General features: G+C 42.7%; 1 protein-coding gene across 3 annotated transcripts in view; it reads left to right on the plus strand.

Moving 5' to 3' along the window:
- The window catches only part of DMXL2 (Dmx like 2), a 66,000-nt gene that overhangs the window by 2,946 nt on the left and 46,354 nt on the right, over nucleotides 1-16,700 (plus strand). For all 3 annotated transcript variants that reach the window (XM_083371003.1, XM_083371004.1, XM_083371005.1), the window contains exons 2-8: nucleotides 6,115-6,237; nucleotides 6,657-6,728; nucleotides 8,474-8,552; nucleotides 9,887-10,052; nucleotides 12,281-12,347; nucleotides 15,132-15,310; nucleotides 16,369-16,558. In XM_083371003.1, the coding sequence (XP_083227129.1) occupies nucleotides 6,115-6,237; nucleotides 6,657-6,728; nucleotides 8,474-8,552; nucleotides 9,887-10,052; nucleotides 12,281-12,347; nucleotides 15,132-15,310; nucleotides 16,369-16,558 (876 nt within the window). The remainder of the gene's footprint in view (nucleotides 1-6,114; nucleotides 6,238-6,656; nucleotides 6,729-8,473; nucleotides 8,553-9,886; nucleotides 10,053-12,280; nucleotides 12,348-15,131; nucleotides 15,311-16,368; nucleotides 16,559-16,700) is intronic.

The following is a 16,700-nucleotide window of genomic DNA, read 5'->3' on the forward strand; positions in this document are numbered from 1 at the left end:
GGGTCCTGCGGTACAGCCTAACTTGCATGAAAATTGCTCATGAACTTCAGAAGTCAGCCAAGTCGCCCAAGTCCTTTAAAAACTAGTCGGGGCACAAATCCTAGGATAGCTGAATAATTAAATCCATGGCAACAAAAGAGCACTGCAAAGACCTTAAGAGAAGTGAAGCCAATAGTTTAACTCCTATTAAATTAACTCAAGGTCACAAACCTTCGCGTACGCTTTTTGAGTTCTCCAAAATGTCTCATGAGACCGAGTATTGGGAGGAGGAATTGGATACTATTGAAGCATTCTTCTGAAAGCGACCCACCTCACTCATCAGGACTGACCTCTTCCTCCTCAAACTTCCTGGTTGCAGTGCGGAATATTTAAAAAGAACAAAGTTTAAAGAAGAGGGAATGGACTCAATGACCCTCAAATTCTTTGGCTCAATGGATCTCAGGTTAATGGACTTCGTGTACAAGAGACTAAATCTGAATCTGGTTTTCAGCCCCATTTAACTCTCCAGAATTACTGGATGTCTGTTCAGAAGAGGCGAGGCATGGGCTCATATTTGAGATTTTACAGATACTTTGGGTTTAACAGTCTTGTTTTGCACTAAATGGTCCATTCAAGCAAGGTTTTACCGGCAGGCATAGTTTGAGAGGTCCTTGGTGCCCTCTGAACTTGGTTGCTTTCTTGCAGAGGTTTCATTACCTAAACTAGGTAACATCATCAGAGCACTGGTGAGGTTGCCTAGTTTGGGTAATGAAATGTCTGCAAAAAAAACAACCAAGTTCAACCCTGAGCTACAAATATTCTCCTTTATTGGTAGACATAGTTTTAAAGTTTAAAGCGCTGGAGTGTTATCAAAGTATATTTGTCTTCTTCCATCGCAGTCTTAACTTGAGTCCGAGAATCTACGTTGTCTTCCATTACGCAACAATTCTCTTCCACTACACAACACTGGTTTCCTGGAATTTTATTCTTTTCTTCCAGTTAAAAGGCACTGGTCTAAGTTTGCTGCTGTAGGTTTAAAGATCGTAATGGCTACAATAAGCCAAAACAAACCATATCTCGAAGTCAAAATAAACTCTTATCGGAATACAGCCCACTCAATTTTGTGTGTGGGGGGGGGTTGTTTCTTTTCTTGTTTTATTTTCTTGTTTTATTTTCTTGTTTCTTGTAAGCTTTCTTGTTTTCTTGTAAGCTTTCATCTCCTTATCTTCTAGATTCCTCTTCTTTGTACTTTTCTCATATCTGGTGGTAGATATCCATTCCACCCCAGCAATTCTCACCTATCATTCTTTTGTGGGCCAAGAGATGATGGGGGGCAGGGACAGAAATAGACACCAATTGGACCATTCACCTTGGTCTAGGTCAGGGGTAGGCAACCTCGGCTCTTTTATGACTCATGGACTTCAACTCCCAGAATTCCTGAGCCAGCATGGCTGGCTCAGGAATTCTGGGAGTTGAAGTCCATGAGTCATAAAAGAGCCGAGGTTGCCTACCCCTGGTCTAGGTGTACGTGAGCTACCAAGTCAGTGTCCTGCTTTGTGGAGTGGCGCCTGTGATTTTCTCAACTGCTTCCAGTTTGAAGGCAGCCAGGGATCACTTGCAATTATATTTGCTTCCAATTGTGGTTGATCAGCTTTCCAATTTGGTTGGTTGCATAACATTTGTGACCCTCTGTTCTCTGCATTGAGTCCTACAAGTCTCTCTGGGATTGTTTACAAAGAGCAGCATACACCATCCACGATAATCATAACAATGAGAGAAAGAAAGAAAATATCGTTACCATTGAAAACAATAGCAGCCATACTTTGGATTCTGATCAGTTGGTGGGTTTGGCACCTGAGATACATCTGAAGCAGCCTTACTTGTGTCTGGACGAGGAGAGGATCTGGTGTCTGTATTATTTAAGACCTGGTGTCCTTGGGGCCTCGTATTTATTTATAGCAATCAGTGATGCAGTTTAGACTGGGGAATTGAAACTTCCCAGCAGAGAACAAATCATTTCTATACTGTGGCCAGGAAAACTGCACAGGTGTGAGTCACTGGGAGCCCAGTCCAATTCAAAGACAACGTTACTTTACGGAAAGCAAGGTCATAGAAGCTGGTGGTGGAAAGCCAATGTTAGTTAATCTTGAAAGGCTAAACCTAGATAATATATAGATGGAGAACCAGCTGGGACGGTTGCATGTTGTTCTGTGCAGTCAGAAAAAACAAAGTCAGAGCAACAAAGATGATTAGGGGACTGGAGGCTAAAATATATGAAGAACGGTTGCTGGAATTGGGGATGGCCAGTCTAGAGAAAAGAAGGACTAGGGGAGACATGATAGCAGCGTTCCAATATCTCAGGGGCTGCCCCATAGAAGAGGGGGAATCAATCTATTCTCCAAAGCCCCTGAAGGCAGGACAAGAAGCAATGGATGGAAACTAATCAAGCAGAGAAGCAACCTAGAACTAAGGAGAAACTTCCTGACAGTGAGAACAATTAACCGGTGGAACAACCTGCCTCCAGAAGTGGTAAATGCTCCAACACTGGAAGTTTTTAAGAAGAGACTGGACAGCCATTTGTCTGAAATGGTATAGGGTTTCCTGCCCGAGCAGGGGGTTGGGCTAGATGACCTTCCTTCCAACATTATCATATTATCATATTATTATTATTATTATTATTATTATTATTATTATTATTATTATTATTATTATTATTATCATCATCATCATCATCATCATCACCACCACCACCACCACCACCACCACCATCATCATCCAGGAAAATAAATGGTAAACCACTTCTCTAATGCCACCCACGGAAAACTGAATGTGCTCACAAAATCCCCAGAATTTCAACTCCAGTCAAGAATTTCAGCATAAAGAGTCCTCAGCTCAACGGCCATAATCAGGACCCAGAACTTCCATTGCTAGGTGAGGCAGTCATTAAGTGAGTTGCACCTGATTTTTACAGCTTCTGGCTGCAGTCATTAAGCAAATCGCCCCAGTCGTTAAGTGAACCACGTGGCTGTTAAAACGAATTGGGCTTTCCCCACCCCCACCCCCTTAGGTGTTCTTTCTTTCTTTCTTTCTTTCTTTCTTTCTTTCTTTCTTTCTTTCCTTCCTTCCTTCTTTCTCTCTCTCTCTCTCTCTCTCTCTCCCTCCCTCCCTCCCTCCTTCCTTCCTTCCTTCCTTCCTTCCTTCCTTCCTTCCTTCCCTCCTGTGGCACAATGGTTAGAATGCAGAACGGCAACTCTGCCCACAGCCAGAAGCGGTATATAAATCTAAGTGCTATTTCTTTCTTTCTTTCTTTCTTTCTTTCTTTCTTTCTTTCTTTCTTTCTTTCTTTCTTTCTTTCTTTCTTTTTCTTCTTTCCTTCCTTCCTTTCTTTCTTTCTTTCTCTCTCTCTCTCTCTCTCTCTCTCACTCTCTCTCTTTCTCTCTCTCTCTCTTTCCCACCTACCTGCCTTCCTTCCTTCCCTCCGTCCCTCCCTCCTTCCTTCCCTCCTTCCTGTGGCACAATGGTTAGAATGCAGTATTGCAGCATAACTCTGCCCACAGCCAGGAGTTCGATTCCCACCAGCTCAAGGTTGACTCAGCCTTCCATCCTTTCCGAGGTCAATAAAATGAGGATCCAGATTGTTGGGGGGCAATATGTGGACATTCTAAACTGCTTAGAGAGATCTGTAAAGCACTACAAAGCAGTATATAAGTGTTACTGCTATTGCTCAGTGCTGTTAGGGGTGGACGGACGTGAACTTTTTAAAAAGGTTTTTTGCAAAATACCATTTTTCCCTGCCTCTGAGGATCTTGCAAGTCATTCTCCTGCTTCTGGCAGCTTGCAAGTTCCATCCCATTTTCGACTGTAGGTAGCCGAGCAACTAAAACTGGCACAAAACCTGTGTGGGTGGTACGAGGCTTTGTACTTCATGCTTCTGCAAAGCCGTTTGGTCTGCAGAAGCTGCCTACTGTTGCAGAAACACAACTTGACTTTCCGCACTGCTTCTGTTTTTCGCAAATACCCTTAAAGCTTCTTTTCCTTTCTACCCCCCCCCCCACCTTCCCACCTCCGCCCCCAGAACATTTCTCAAACACATATTAGTAGTTTCACTATTAAAATGCATAAGACTTAAACAGAACATGAGGAAGGAACGGGATGTTTCACGATTTTTTTTAAAAAAATTAGCTTTGCATACAAGACATGCACCCACATGCTTGATCAATGTATTGAAGGCTAAAATTCCCAAACCTGGTTGCCTTTTGGGTGATTTGGTCTCATCCTAAGCAATCAACAAGTATTGCTTTTCTAACTTACTTTTTACAGCATTAAAGTCCAGAAGATTATTATTTGTTTTGATTCATCGTTAATGGTTAGAAGCTTAGCCAGCGTTAGCAAATATCTTTTTTTTCCCTCCCCCTACTGGTTCTGTAGCATGACTTTGATGTAACCAGACTCTCTCCTTACAATATCACTGCAGATAAGGTCCATGCTGATAATAACTCAGAATAGGCAGACAAGAAAAATGTCACCAGAAGCAGAATGTTTTCGACCAGTGAAATGACATTGTTGCAGTTCAAGGTTAGGCAAACAGTTGCATAGTCCAGATGTTTTGATTTCAATGCCTGTCAACGTGGCTAATAGCAAAGGATTGTGGGTATCGTAGTCTAAAGACTCTTCTGTGGACAAAGATGCCTGCCTTTATAGACCCTGCACAAAAATATTTTATCAGAATAACATAAATCAGTCTTTATGATGACTGATTCTGTCTTAAAAGCATTTGGGTAAATTGGACCTAGGAAATCAGCTTGGTATATTGGTTAAGGCAGACACGTCAAACTCGTGACATCACGTAACGTATCGGGACTGTTTTGCCATTGCTGGCAATGGGGTGGGCGTGGCTTCCGCATGACGCATCCGGCCTGCGGGGTCGGCAGTTTGAGACCCCTGGGTTAAGGCATCAAGCTAGAAACCAGGAGACTGTGAGTTCTAGTCCCATCTTGGGCACAAAGGCATCTGGCTTACCTTGAGCCAGTCACTTTCTCTCAGCCCTAGGAAGGAGGCAATGGCCAACCACTTCTGAAAAACCTTAAGCAGAAAAATGCAGAGATTGTCCAGGTGGTCTCAAAGAATCAGATATGATTGAACAGGGGGGAAAAAAACCCTTGGGGCTTAATCTTTGCTGATTTATTTTGCTGGTTCCCCCAAAAGAATAGCACCCCCTTTGACTGAAAAGGGGCCATAGAACAGGCAGAGGTGTTGAGTCAGTTTAAGTAGAGTTAGAGTCTATGGAGATTCTCAATCATCCAGATCATGGTTTTTTCCCACAGGTGCTTTTCAAAAGGCAACTGGATTTTCTCGGCTTGCTTTTTCCTTGAAAACGTTTCATTTCTAAAGGTTTTCAAGGAGAAAAAAACAAGAAGAAAGTTTGGTTGCTTGCCTTCTGAAAAACACCTTTGGAAGTAGAGTTAGAGGTTTCTGTTCCTATTCTACAAAACAGTCTTAGCAGAGGTTGCATTAGTACAAAACACACACACACACACACACACACAAGTTATGTTTTACGAACCCAGGAGGTGTATTTTAAACAGCAGCATTCTTGGTGCAGCCATTACTTGAGAGCAGAAAAATGGAAGGACGCTTTAACACCCACAATGGATGAACGGCTGCAAAAGTTGATGCAGTTAGCAGAGATGGCTAAATTGAATAATCTGATTAAATAAAAGAACACTCTTAATTTTGTTTCTACTCGGAAATCGCTTCTAAAGACTTTGCACTCGAGGTGGAAAGAAATGAAGCTTTGATTTGGAGCTTTTACCGATTCGATTGGTTTGTTGTTACAGAAATGGCTGGTTTATATTAATATGTAAAAGTAAAAAGTTGAGGTTTGATGCTATTAGCTTATTCTGCTGCACCAAAAGGAGTCGGGCATCTTTTTTTCCCCCTTTGTCCTAGACTTTTCCCTTCCCTTTTCCCTTCCTTATTTTCTTTTGTATTTTTGTATTTCGTATTATAAACGAATAAAATTTTAAACTTGAGAGCCTTACAAGGGACTAAATTAAATATACATGCCACTAGTTCCTTTTCAAGCCAATAGAGACAAGAATTTCCCTTCCCTCTTCCTTGGATTATTTCTTCTAGGCTTACGGCTCTGGATGTGATATTGTCATCTTGGCCAATGACTTTGAATGCGTGCAAATTATTCCTGGTGCTAAGCATGGAAACATCCAGGTCAGCTGTGTGGAATGTTCCCAACAAGGCCGGGTAAGAGATTTAAAGTCTTGGAGTGTTGTGCTATTAAAAAGGAGCTCTGTTCTTAAATACCAAGATGGAAGCTTGCAATGGGAGTTGCATTCTCGTTAAAAGGAAGATAACTCATTTCTGGTTGACTCGCCCTTTGGTTGTAAGCAGCGGTGGGATTCAAATATGTGAGCAACTGGTTCTCTGGTGTGGATGTCACTTCCAGAAGTCCTTTCTGGGCCCGGGCAACGAAAAAATTAGCTACCGTTTCTGCCAAAGTGGTGGAAACCGGCTGAATCCCACCACTGGTTGTAAGGTGTTGTTGGAAAAAAATATTTTGAGTCTGTGGATGCTGCCTTGTTTCCAACGGCTCCTGTTGTATTGTGCATTTAAATGTAGATTCACTTTTTGCTTCTTCTCTCTCTCTGTCTCTCTCTGCTCAGATTGCTGCCTCTTATGGAAACACTGTGTGTATTTTTGAGCCCCTTGGAGTAAATTCTCATAAGAGAAATTGTGTAAGTATTATGTGGTTTGCGTTGTCTTTTTAACCTTCCGTTGCTCATAGAGTCTTTCTTTTGCAATGTCATTCGTGAGAATAGAAAGACATGCTTCGCAGCCAAACTCAGATGCTCAACTCATTTGGGCTGCAAAATAATGCTTTAAAGACACACACACACACACACCCAAGTGCATTTCTTTAGCTGAGCTGCCTCTGAATTTTTCTCCAAATTCCCAGACATTTTCTTTCCAACTAGGACCTTGTCTAAAATCTAAAACCATTCTCACATGCTGGTTTGGAAGCAAAGTTGAGAAGTACAAGGAAAAACAGGTGGGAAGAGGTAGAGTAAAGAGTCACTACAGGTAGTTCTTATTTAATGACCACTCGCTCAATGACTATTTGAAACTACAAAATGCTGGCAACTGGTCTTCTGACTACAGCTGTCACAGTGTTCCTGTGACCATGATCAGGGCGCTTGGCAGCCAACCTGAAGTGCATCACAGCATCCTGTAATCACTGGATTGCCACTTTGCAGCCTTCATTGCCAGCTTCCAATAAGCAATGAGGAAGCTGGCAGGAGGTTGCAAAAACTGACCAAGTAACCTTGCGCTTAACAAAAGTGCAGGATTCACTTAACAACGGCAACAACAATGCTGTCACTAAGTGGCACAGTCTGGGTGACACAGTATTTTATAACTGTGTTGCTGAACAATGGACATCCCCATCCCAATTGCCATTGTTTAAGCAAGGATTGCCCCATACCTACATTACGTGGATTTTACAACCTCTAGGAGATGCACTGGACTTTCACTCCCTTGAGACTTTGGCCATAATGTCTTATGCAAGTTAAACTTCAGCGCATGAGATGTGAAAGCTCCTTTACGACATAGGTGGAGTGTCAGCTGCCACGCTGAAGTTGGCTGTAATAAAAGGACTACAAGACATGGGAAGTCTGGAGTAAGAATGTGTTAGAATTTCCCTCCGGCTACTGTTCCAGATCTAGAATGTTTGTGAAACTTATCCATCTGATCTAAGATGAGTGTTAAATATTTCTCCATATTGTTAGGACCTTAGAGAATTGTCCTTGACTATGTCCTGCCATGGGTCAATTTACATTAAAGTGGGTAACCCTGAATGGCAACACAGCCTACGGGATTTTATTCAATGGGTCTTTGCAACTCTATCAAAAGATGCTGGGCATTGAATAGGTAGATAAATGGGTAGGGGTTTTTTTTCATTGTAATCCCAGCACCCTACAAAACCAGGATATAATAAAATTTGCAACCAGAATCAATTATATGTAGGGATTCTTTACGCTAAGTAACTTCTCTACAATGAGCTTTGTTTGTCCTTAAGACAATATTTTTGTAACCATCTTTTTGTGCCCAGGAATGTCTCTCTCTCTCTCCCCCCTCCATGACTTTTTTATGCAAATCTTTAATTTCACTCCTCCTAATTAAGCAATGGGGCATCGAGCTAATTTTCTCCGCCTTTTTCTTGATGTACTAAGAATTAGCTATTCATGGAGAACAGCAGGAGTGTAGGCAGATTTTTTCGGCTTGTTCTTTTTATCTCAGAGCTGTGATTGTGTTCCACTTCTGAAGGTGCTTAATTTGCAGATGTGGTTGGCATTCATTATTGGCACTAAAGCGTTCTCTTGGCCAAGAGTGTGACTGCTTAATTTTGTCCACCAAAGATAATCAAAAAAAGAATGACATCATTTGTGGTCCTCGATAATTAATTTTTGCCATTGTCCCGCAGCAACTCAAGTGTCAATGGCAGAAAACTGGACAATTTTTCCTTAGTTCCATGACCTTCAACTTGGCATGGGATCCTCAAGGTAAGACGGTGTGAATGTGGTCGCATCCCAAGGTGTGTAGAGGTACAAGAAGCTAGGGTGTCACCTTTTAGGGGAAGTCTTTTGATTTCCATAGTGCAGAAGGCCATAGAGTAAAAAGCTCATTCAGGTCTCCACTGTGTATCTGTTTTTGTACTTGATACAACTGTAAGTCTAATCCATTAATAAACTATCTATCCATCTTGTTCTGTTGATGAAGTGATTTTACACTAATAACATTTAGTAGCCTCAAATTATTTTTAGGGTATTATTTGCCATATAGAGAACTCTTAATATGAGCCAGGAATTGTGAGCGTAAAAGCTTACATGCACAAGCTATTTTGAGTGAGACCATGTTTGAAATGGGACGCAGTGGCTCAGTGGGTTAGGATGCTGAGCTTGTCGATCAGAAGGTCGGCAGTTTGGCGGGTCGAATCCCGAGTGCCACATAGCAGAGTGAGTGCCTGTTACTCATCCCAGCTTCTGCCAACCTAGCAGTTCGAAAGCATGTAAAAATGCAAGTAGAAAAATAGGGACCACTACGGTGGGAAGGTAACAGCGTTCCATGCGCCTTTGGCGTCTAGTCATGCCAGCCACATGACCACGGAGACGTCCTCGGACAAGCGCTGGCTCTTCGGCTTTGAAACGGAGATGAGCACCAGCCGCTAGAGTTGGAAACGACTAGCACACATGTGCAGGATAACCTTTACCTTTATGTTTGAAACATCAAGAGTCATTTCCTCTTTGGGGAGACTTCTTCCACTTCTGGTAATGCGCAAACCACACTTCAAATATTCAGATGGGGGCTGGCTTGGAGGAAGCAGAAAATTTCATAGACAAACTTACCGTGTTGCTGATTTTCATTGCAAACAATGAGTGGGGAGGCTCACAAGGTGGCCTGACCATTGGCAAGCTCGCCTTTGAGACACGGTTGCTGCTGTGGGACTGCATGAGCTCCTGTCACTCACTCCAGCTCCTGCCAACCCTGCAGTATGAAAGCGAATGACTGAGTAGATAGATGGGTACCACTTCAGTGGGTAGCTAAACGGGGACATAAAAGGAGCCCCCCTGGGCAACGGTGATGTCACCAGCTTTCCACTTTAAAGTGCTTCAGAGCTGCCAATAGGAATGTAGTAGTAATATTGCAAACTATGAGAACCAAACCGCTCCTTCTGTTAGTAGAATTATTTTCTCTACCGAAATGTATTGATTTTTCCCCGGTATATTTTTTTCCTCACATATTATCCCAAGCTATACCAGATAAGCAGGCTGTTGTAGAAGCTGAGACATATTAGATCATTCTGTTCTGTGTCCTTTAAAACTTCCTTTACTCTCAGGGAATCGCTTGCTCACCGCAACGGATAATTTACAACTGTGGGCCCCTCCTGCTAAGGATGTGTTGGAAGAAGAAGATGAGGAAGGAGAAGATAATCCTGACCTCGGGGTCAAAGATGATAAAAACCATCCTGTTCTAAATGACTGGAAATGCATCTGGCAGTGCAGGTAATCAAAGACAGAAAAGAAAAAACAGTGACTAACTTCAGGAAACATTTGTCTCTTTAGCTTACTGGCGATCTAGTCATCCAGATGGGATTCCAGATTTGCTGCTAGAAAGTCCACTAGCAAAAAACATAGATAGGGTGTTTTTTTCCCAGTGCGTTTCAAATTACAAAGAGTTTTCTCGGCTGTTTCAGAAAGCCAAAGCTTAAAAACAAGCTACAGGAACTATATCCATGAGCCGTGGTGGCACAGTGGTTAGAATGCAGTATTGCAGGCTAACTCTGCCCACTGTCAGGAGTTCGATCCTGACTAACTCGAGGTTGACTCAGTCTTCCATCCTTCCAAGATCAGTAAAATGAAGACCCAGATTGTTGTGGGCAATATGCTGACTCTCTAAACCAGGGGTAGGCAACCTCGGCTCTTTTATGACTCATGGACTTCAACTCCCAGAACTCCTGAGTCAGCATAGTTGAAGTCCATGAGTCATAAAAGATCCGAGGTTGCCTACCCCTGCTCTAAACTGTTCAGAGAGTGCTGTAAAGCACTATGGAGCGGTATATGAGTCTAAGTGCTATTGTTATTTCCGGTCCTGTTATAATTTGTGGGGAACCCCAACCATCTCACCAAAGAGTTGGGAGCAATAGATTTTAAGAGAGACTGATTTAGGAAAAAAAGGAGGAAGGACAAGCTATGTCTAGCTACTTGGGACACTATATCAACCGGTTTGCTTTTTAAGAGGGAAGAGAAGGCACTTGATAAAGAAGGAAGTCAATGGTGCTCCTTTTCATTCTGCCAAACTATGAAGATTTTTCTGACCCCCAATTGTGTATTTAATCTTAGTTAGTTAAATAAAGCACAGTTGGGTCCAGCACATATCAAACGGATATATCTTGCATTGATTGAAATTGACTCAGAAACAGAACTTGTTAAAGATTGTATGATAAAATGGGCCCAGAATATCCAAGAAGTTATTACAATGGACACGTGGGAAAAGATCTGGGTGAGGAACGTAAAATTTACACAAGCTGAAAACTTAAGAGAGAACTTTTATAAAATGTTTTATAGATGGCATTTAGATCCTAAAAAGCTTGCAAGTATGTATCCGAATTATCAGCCAAAATGCTGGAGGTGTGGTGGTGAAGATGCAACATATTTTCATATTTGGTGGACTTGTAAAAAGGTCAAGGCTTTTTGGATAAAAATTTGGTGGAATATGCAGAAGATCTTCAAGCGAAGGATAAAGTTTTCTCCGCAACTTTTTTTGTTGGGTATAATTACAGATGCTACGGTTGTGGACACTAAATTGATGTTGAATCTAATTACAGCAGCAAGACTTTTAATAGGTCAATATTGAAAGAAGGAGGAACTGCCGACCATAGAAGAATGGACTTTAAAGGTTTCTGACCTGGCAGAGATGGCAAAGATTTCGGCCTATTTGAAAGATTATTCGCAAGAACGATATATTATGGAGTGGAAAAAATGGATTGAATATATCCAGAACAAATATGGGACTAAAAAGTTTCATTTAGCATTTGAATAAGTCTTCCTTTCTATTTTCTTTTCTCTTTTCTTTTCTTTTCTATATGAAATGTTAGTATTGTTTGTAGTTGTCTTATTTGAGCTAGAGAGTGATAGATTTAAGAATTTATTGTTGGTGGCATATGGATGCTTATGATTGTTCTTTGTTTTTATACCCTGTACTTAGCTCTGGGAAGTCGGGGGGGGGAAGGGGGGAAGGGGGGGAGGGGTAGGGAGGGATAGGTAGGGGAGGGAGAGGGGGGGATTGTTAAAGATAAAATGTATTTTAAAACTTTTCAAAAATAAAAAATAAAAAAATAAAGCACAGTTGGACATAGCTTCATACAACATTCTCAACCCGTCCATCTGCACCATTGATAGCAACAGCCCAAATCTCTCAATACTGTTTTGAACTGAAGAGGTATCAAAATTGCTAAAGTAACAAGGCACTGTTTGAGTAGTCTGCCAAGCCACCCAAAAAGATTTAGGCTATATATTCAGCTTTGATGATAGAATTAGTTTTTAAAAATGCATCGTGTCGGGCAGCAATTAATTCTGGGTGGATAACAAGATTTCGAGGGTGTCCATGACTGCAGCCTTGACATGGATAACCTACCTTGACATTGCAAAGCTTTGTGATGTTTATAGCAATAGCTATTTAAAACCACGATGGCCTTCAAAGTTGAGAATTGCCTTCTTTGATTGTTCTTTAGGACAGCAGTTTCTGTCTACTTGATGGAGTGGTCCCCGGATGGCGAATATTTTGCAACAGCTGGAAAGGTAGAAGTTTTTAATTCATTCCTGTTTCGAATCAGCGACGGTGTGTCGCTTCCTCTGACTGTCCCTCAGAGGTTGCGGCACTTAGCTTAGCAGATAAATAATGTCGGTATAAGTGTAAAAGAAAGTGACCAAGAGCCTGGATAACACTCGCTGGTGAAATACACACGATCACTAATGAAACCAAAACGGTTGATCTTCTGCCTTGAAGAGGAAGCTGCTTTTTTTGTAAGAGAATGGGGAACTTCTAACGCAAATTTGCATGCTGTCAAACAATCATCAGCCAAATTCCTAAATTTGGCCTCCCAGATGGTTCAGTTGAGAATCAAACCCTGAGAAGCCATTGGTGGCAGATCCTTTGTGGCTCCCTCGATTGGTATCTGTCTAGATGCGGTTTCTTCATATCTGTTATTTTCAACCAGAGATAACATCCGTTTCCTGAGTACGGAGAGCTCACTGGCTGATCGCTCCCCATCTGCCAGTCACATTTGATGAATCAGGTTATCCTTGAAGGCAAGCACTTCCCTTTTCACATTCGTTGTGTTTGGGGAGTCTGCTTTTTTAGCTAGAGATTCTTTTTACAACATTGCCATTTGCCCATAATGGTTTACGGTTGGGGAGCATAAGGTTTTGCTAACTCAGGAGCTGCACCAGCATGGCAAGTCTCAACAAGGGTGGGGCCAGGTTTGAAGGAACTGTTCAAGGACCATCAAGGTTGAAATGGTTTTTTTTAAAAGCTTCAGCAAACCAAAAGCACTCGTCTCACACCGTAGCCTGCTTCTAACTTGAAAAACACAGACAAAAAATGGCCTACATTCTTGGACAAAACTATTCTGAAGCTGAGGGTGAAAGGAAGGAGAGGAGGAGAAGGAGGCAGCAAGGTGGACAGAATAGCCTTGGTGGAGCAGTGGGCTAATGCCTCCTTAAGTAACACCAGCTGCCTGCAATTAGTGCAGGTTTGAGTCCCACCAGGCTCAAGGTTGACTCAGCCTTCCATCCTTCCGAGGTTGGTAAAATGAGGACCCAGATTGTTGGGGGCAATTAAGCTGACTTTGTAATAACGCCGCTTGGGGTGTGTGTGAAAGCCCTAATAAGCAGGCATATACATAGAATGAAGGCTACTGCTAAGCTTGTAAGCCACCCTGAGTCTTCAGAGAAGGGCGGGATATAAATGGGATTAAAAAAAAAAAGAATACAGCATAACAGAGTTGGAAGGCACCGTGGAGGTCTTCTAGTCCAACCCCCTGCTTAGGCAGGAAACCCTATACCATTTCAGACAAGTGGTTGTCCAAAACCTCCAGTGTCAGAGCATTCACAACTTCTGGAGGCAAGCCGTTCCACTGATTAATTGTTCTCACTGCCAGTAAATTTCTCCTTAGCTCTAGGTTGCTTCTCACCTTGGTTAGTTTCTATCCGTTGCTTCTTGTCCTGCCTTCAGGGGCTTTATAGGTTTGGCTACAATGGCAATGACCTGCACCCTTGGAAAAGCCAAAGAGCTAGATATGGGACAGGTCTCTCTGAAGGAAATATTTGCTGTCACTAAGTAGGACTCAAGCAGAGCAGACAGGCAGAAAACAATGATATATTTGGTCCATCTAAAAATGCTTCCCCGTAAGTAAGACCTGCTACGCAGCAGAAATAACCCCACCGGGTTTCTCTTGTTCTTCCCTTGTTCTTCCCATTCCCTTTTCTCCTACAAAAGGGGTGTCAAACTCAATTTCATTGAGGGCCGCATCAGCATTGCGGTTGCCCTCAGGGGGCCGGGTGGGTGTGGCCAGGGTGGGCATGGCCTACTGGGTGGGTGTGGCTAGAGTGCATATGGCCTACTGGGTGGGCGTGGCCAGCTCTACATCGTTGGCATCAAGGGTGCCTATGGGGGCCCTGGGCAGGAGTGGGACAGATCTGGGGGTCTCTGGCAGGAGGAGGGTCTCTGGGCCGGGACCAAGGCAGTGGGGGCCGTTCCCTCACTGTTTCCAGGATGGCTTTGCGGGCCGCATGAAACCACTTTGCGGGCCGGATCTGGCCCCCGGGCCTTGTGTTTGACATGTCCTACAATATTAGTGTCAACGCTGCCAACATCGAATGTTATTGCTTGACAAGAGATGAAGAAGTATTTCTTTAATTTATTTATTTATTTAATTTAATTTGTATACCGCCCTTCTCCCGAAGGACTCAGGGCGGTGTACAGGGCAATAAGTACCAAAAATACAACATACAAAAGTTAAAAACAAATTAAACAATTGTGCCCGAATACAATAAATTAATTAAAACAGTAATTAAGTAGCTATTTCATATGTTAAACTTGTGTATTGCTTTAAGACTTGTGGATTGCTTTAGTTTAAAGTTGGGTGGAGGGAAGAGTAGGAATGCACTTTCAAGGCCATTGGTCTCTCTAAAGAAGATAAGGCTTTGGCGGTTCTTCTAAGGGAAGGGAAACTGATTCTTTAAATTAATTGGAGAATATGATTAATGACAAAATTAGAAAGGTGGAGAATTGTGTTTTAATATATTGTGCAAGGGGTGGAGATCTCAGATTCCAGCTTCCTTCGAGCAAGCATTTGCCGGCGTATTAGGCTAATAAAGTACTTTTAAGGTAAACAATGCCTCAGAGTCACTTGGAAAGCCCATACTTCGGAAACTTGACAATTAGCAGTTTCTTTGGGACGAATGGAGAGGCTGACTAAAGAAGGGTAGACTTCATTCTTCTGCCTCTTGCAGTGTTGCTTTAATCCATTTTGCGAAGACTTTGAAATGCAAATGACCTTTCCTCTATTTTCTTTCATTCAGGATGACTGCCTGTTAAAAATCTGGTATCCCATGATGGGCTGGAAATCCTCTCTCCGTCCCCAAGAGGGAGATGACACCAAAAAAATATCTGCCTCCACCCATTTTGCATTTGTCTACCTTTCACATCCCCGGGCAGTGACAGGATTTTCGTGGCGACACACTAGCAAGTTTATGCCCAGGTTAGGATAATTCTGGAAGAAAATGATGGTCTCCATCACCCACCCACCCACCCAAAAAAGAACCGTTTAAATCCGACAGCGTAGGCATCTTTGTGTTGGTTGTATTCGTTTGATTTTGGTCCTCCCTCTAACCAGGCGACGTTCAAAGTGGATAACTTCTTTAAGCTGACAAGCCCACAAAAGAGAAAGTTAGAATTGATGAAAGAGAATATCGGTAGCTCAGGGTTGAACAGTGGGGTCCTTGCTGCTCTCCAAGCTTGGCTGTTCTCTTGCAGACGTTTCATGACTAGGTAACATCATCAGAGCTAGAAGGGAAAGGGGTTTGGGAGAAGGAGGAGGAGGACGACGACGACGATGACTGTGGGGTCCTTGGTGCTCTCTGAGCTTGGTGGTTTTCTTGAAGATGCTTCATCACCCAACTAGGTAACATCATCGGTGCTAGAAGGAAGTGGGGTTTGGGAGGAGGAGGAGGAGGAGGAGGAAAAAGAGGGTGACTGTGGGGTCCTTGGTGCTCTCTGAGCTGGGTTGTTTTCTCGTAGACGTTTCATGACCCAACTAGGTAACTTCATCAGTGCTAGAGGGAGTGGGATTTGGTCCCTGGTGTTTACTGTTTGATCAAGTTTACTCTTAGATAAAGCAATTAGTAAATCAATCAAGGAACTACCAGCTCAGATCAACAATCAAACGCTAAACAACAACCTAATAAAGGAATCACTTAGAATACTCCCACCAACTCTGACAGGACTAGACACTTGTATATAAGCAGAGAGCACACCCACGCACTTCTAGCACTGATGATGTTACCTAGTTGGGTAATGAAGAGTCTGCAAGAAAACAGCCAAGCTCAGAGAGCATCAGAGGCCCCAAACTTAGAATTGTTTCCTTGTGTGCATTGTTATCAGTAGCCAAAGGCTTCTACTTAAGTTGAGTCACTTAGTGACCATTCAAAATTACAGCTGACCTCAAAAAAAGGGGACCTAACGACCGAGTTCCAAAGGATTGTGGTCCTCCATGGATTGTGATCCAACATAGTCTTTCTTTGTGCTTCTTCTCCTCAGGGGATCTGTTTGCAATGTGCTCCTTACTTCATGTCAGGATGGCGTTTGTCGACTGTGGGTGGAGACGTTGTTGCCCGAAGATACGCTGTTGGGAGAGCAGATCTGCGAAACAAGCACGTCAAGCATCAGTTCCAGCAGCAGCGTCTCACATCCAGGAAGGCACAAAGACAACATTCAGCATGCTTTAGAAGTATGATGAAGAAAAGAATTGGGTGTTAGACGATCTCTTTTATTTGTCTGGGGTTAATATCATCTCTCAGTAGCAGAGATTCAAAATCAGCAATGTTAGAATCTATGAAAGTGTGTATCTGTCTTCCTTCCTTCCTTTCTTC

This window comes from Vipera ursinii (assembly GCF_947247035.1).
Source record: "Vipera ursinii genome assembly, chromosome: 11".
NCBI classification, from domain to species: domain Eukaryota; kingdom Metazoa; phylum Chordata; class Lepidosauria; order Squamata; family Viperidae; genus Vipera; species Vipera ursinii.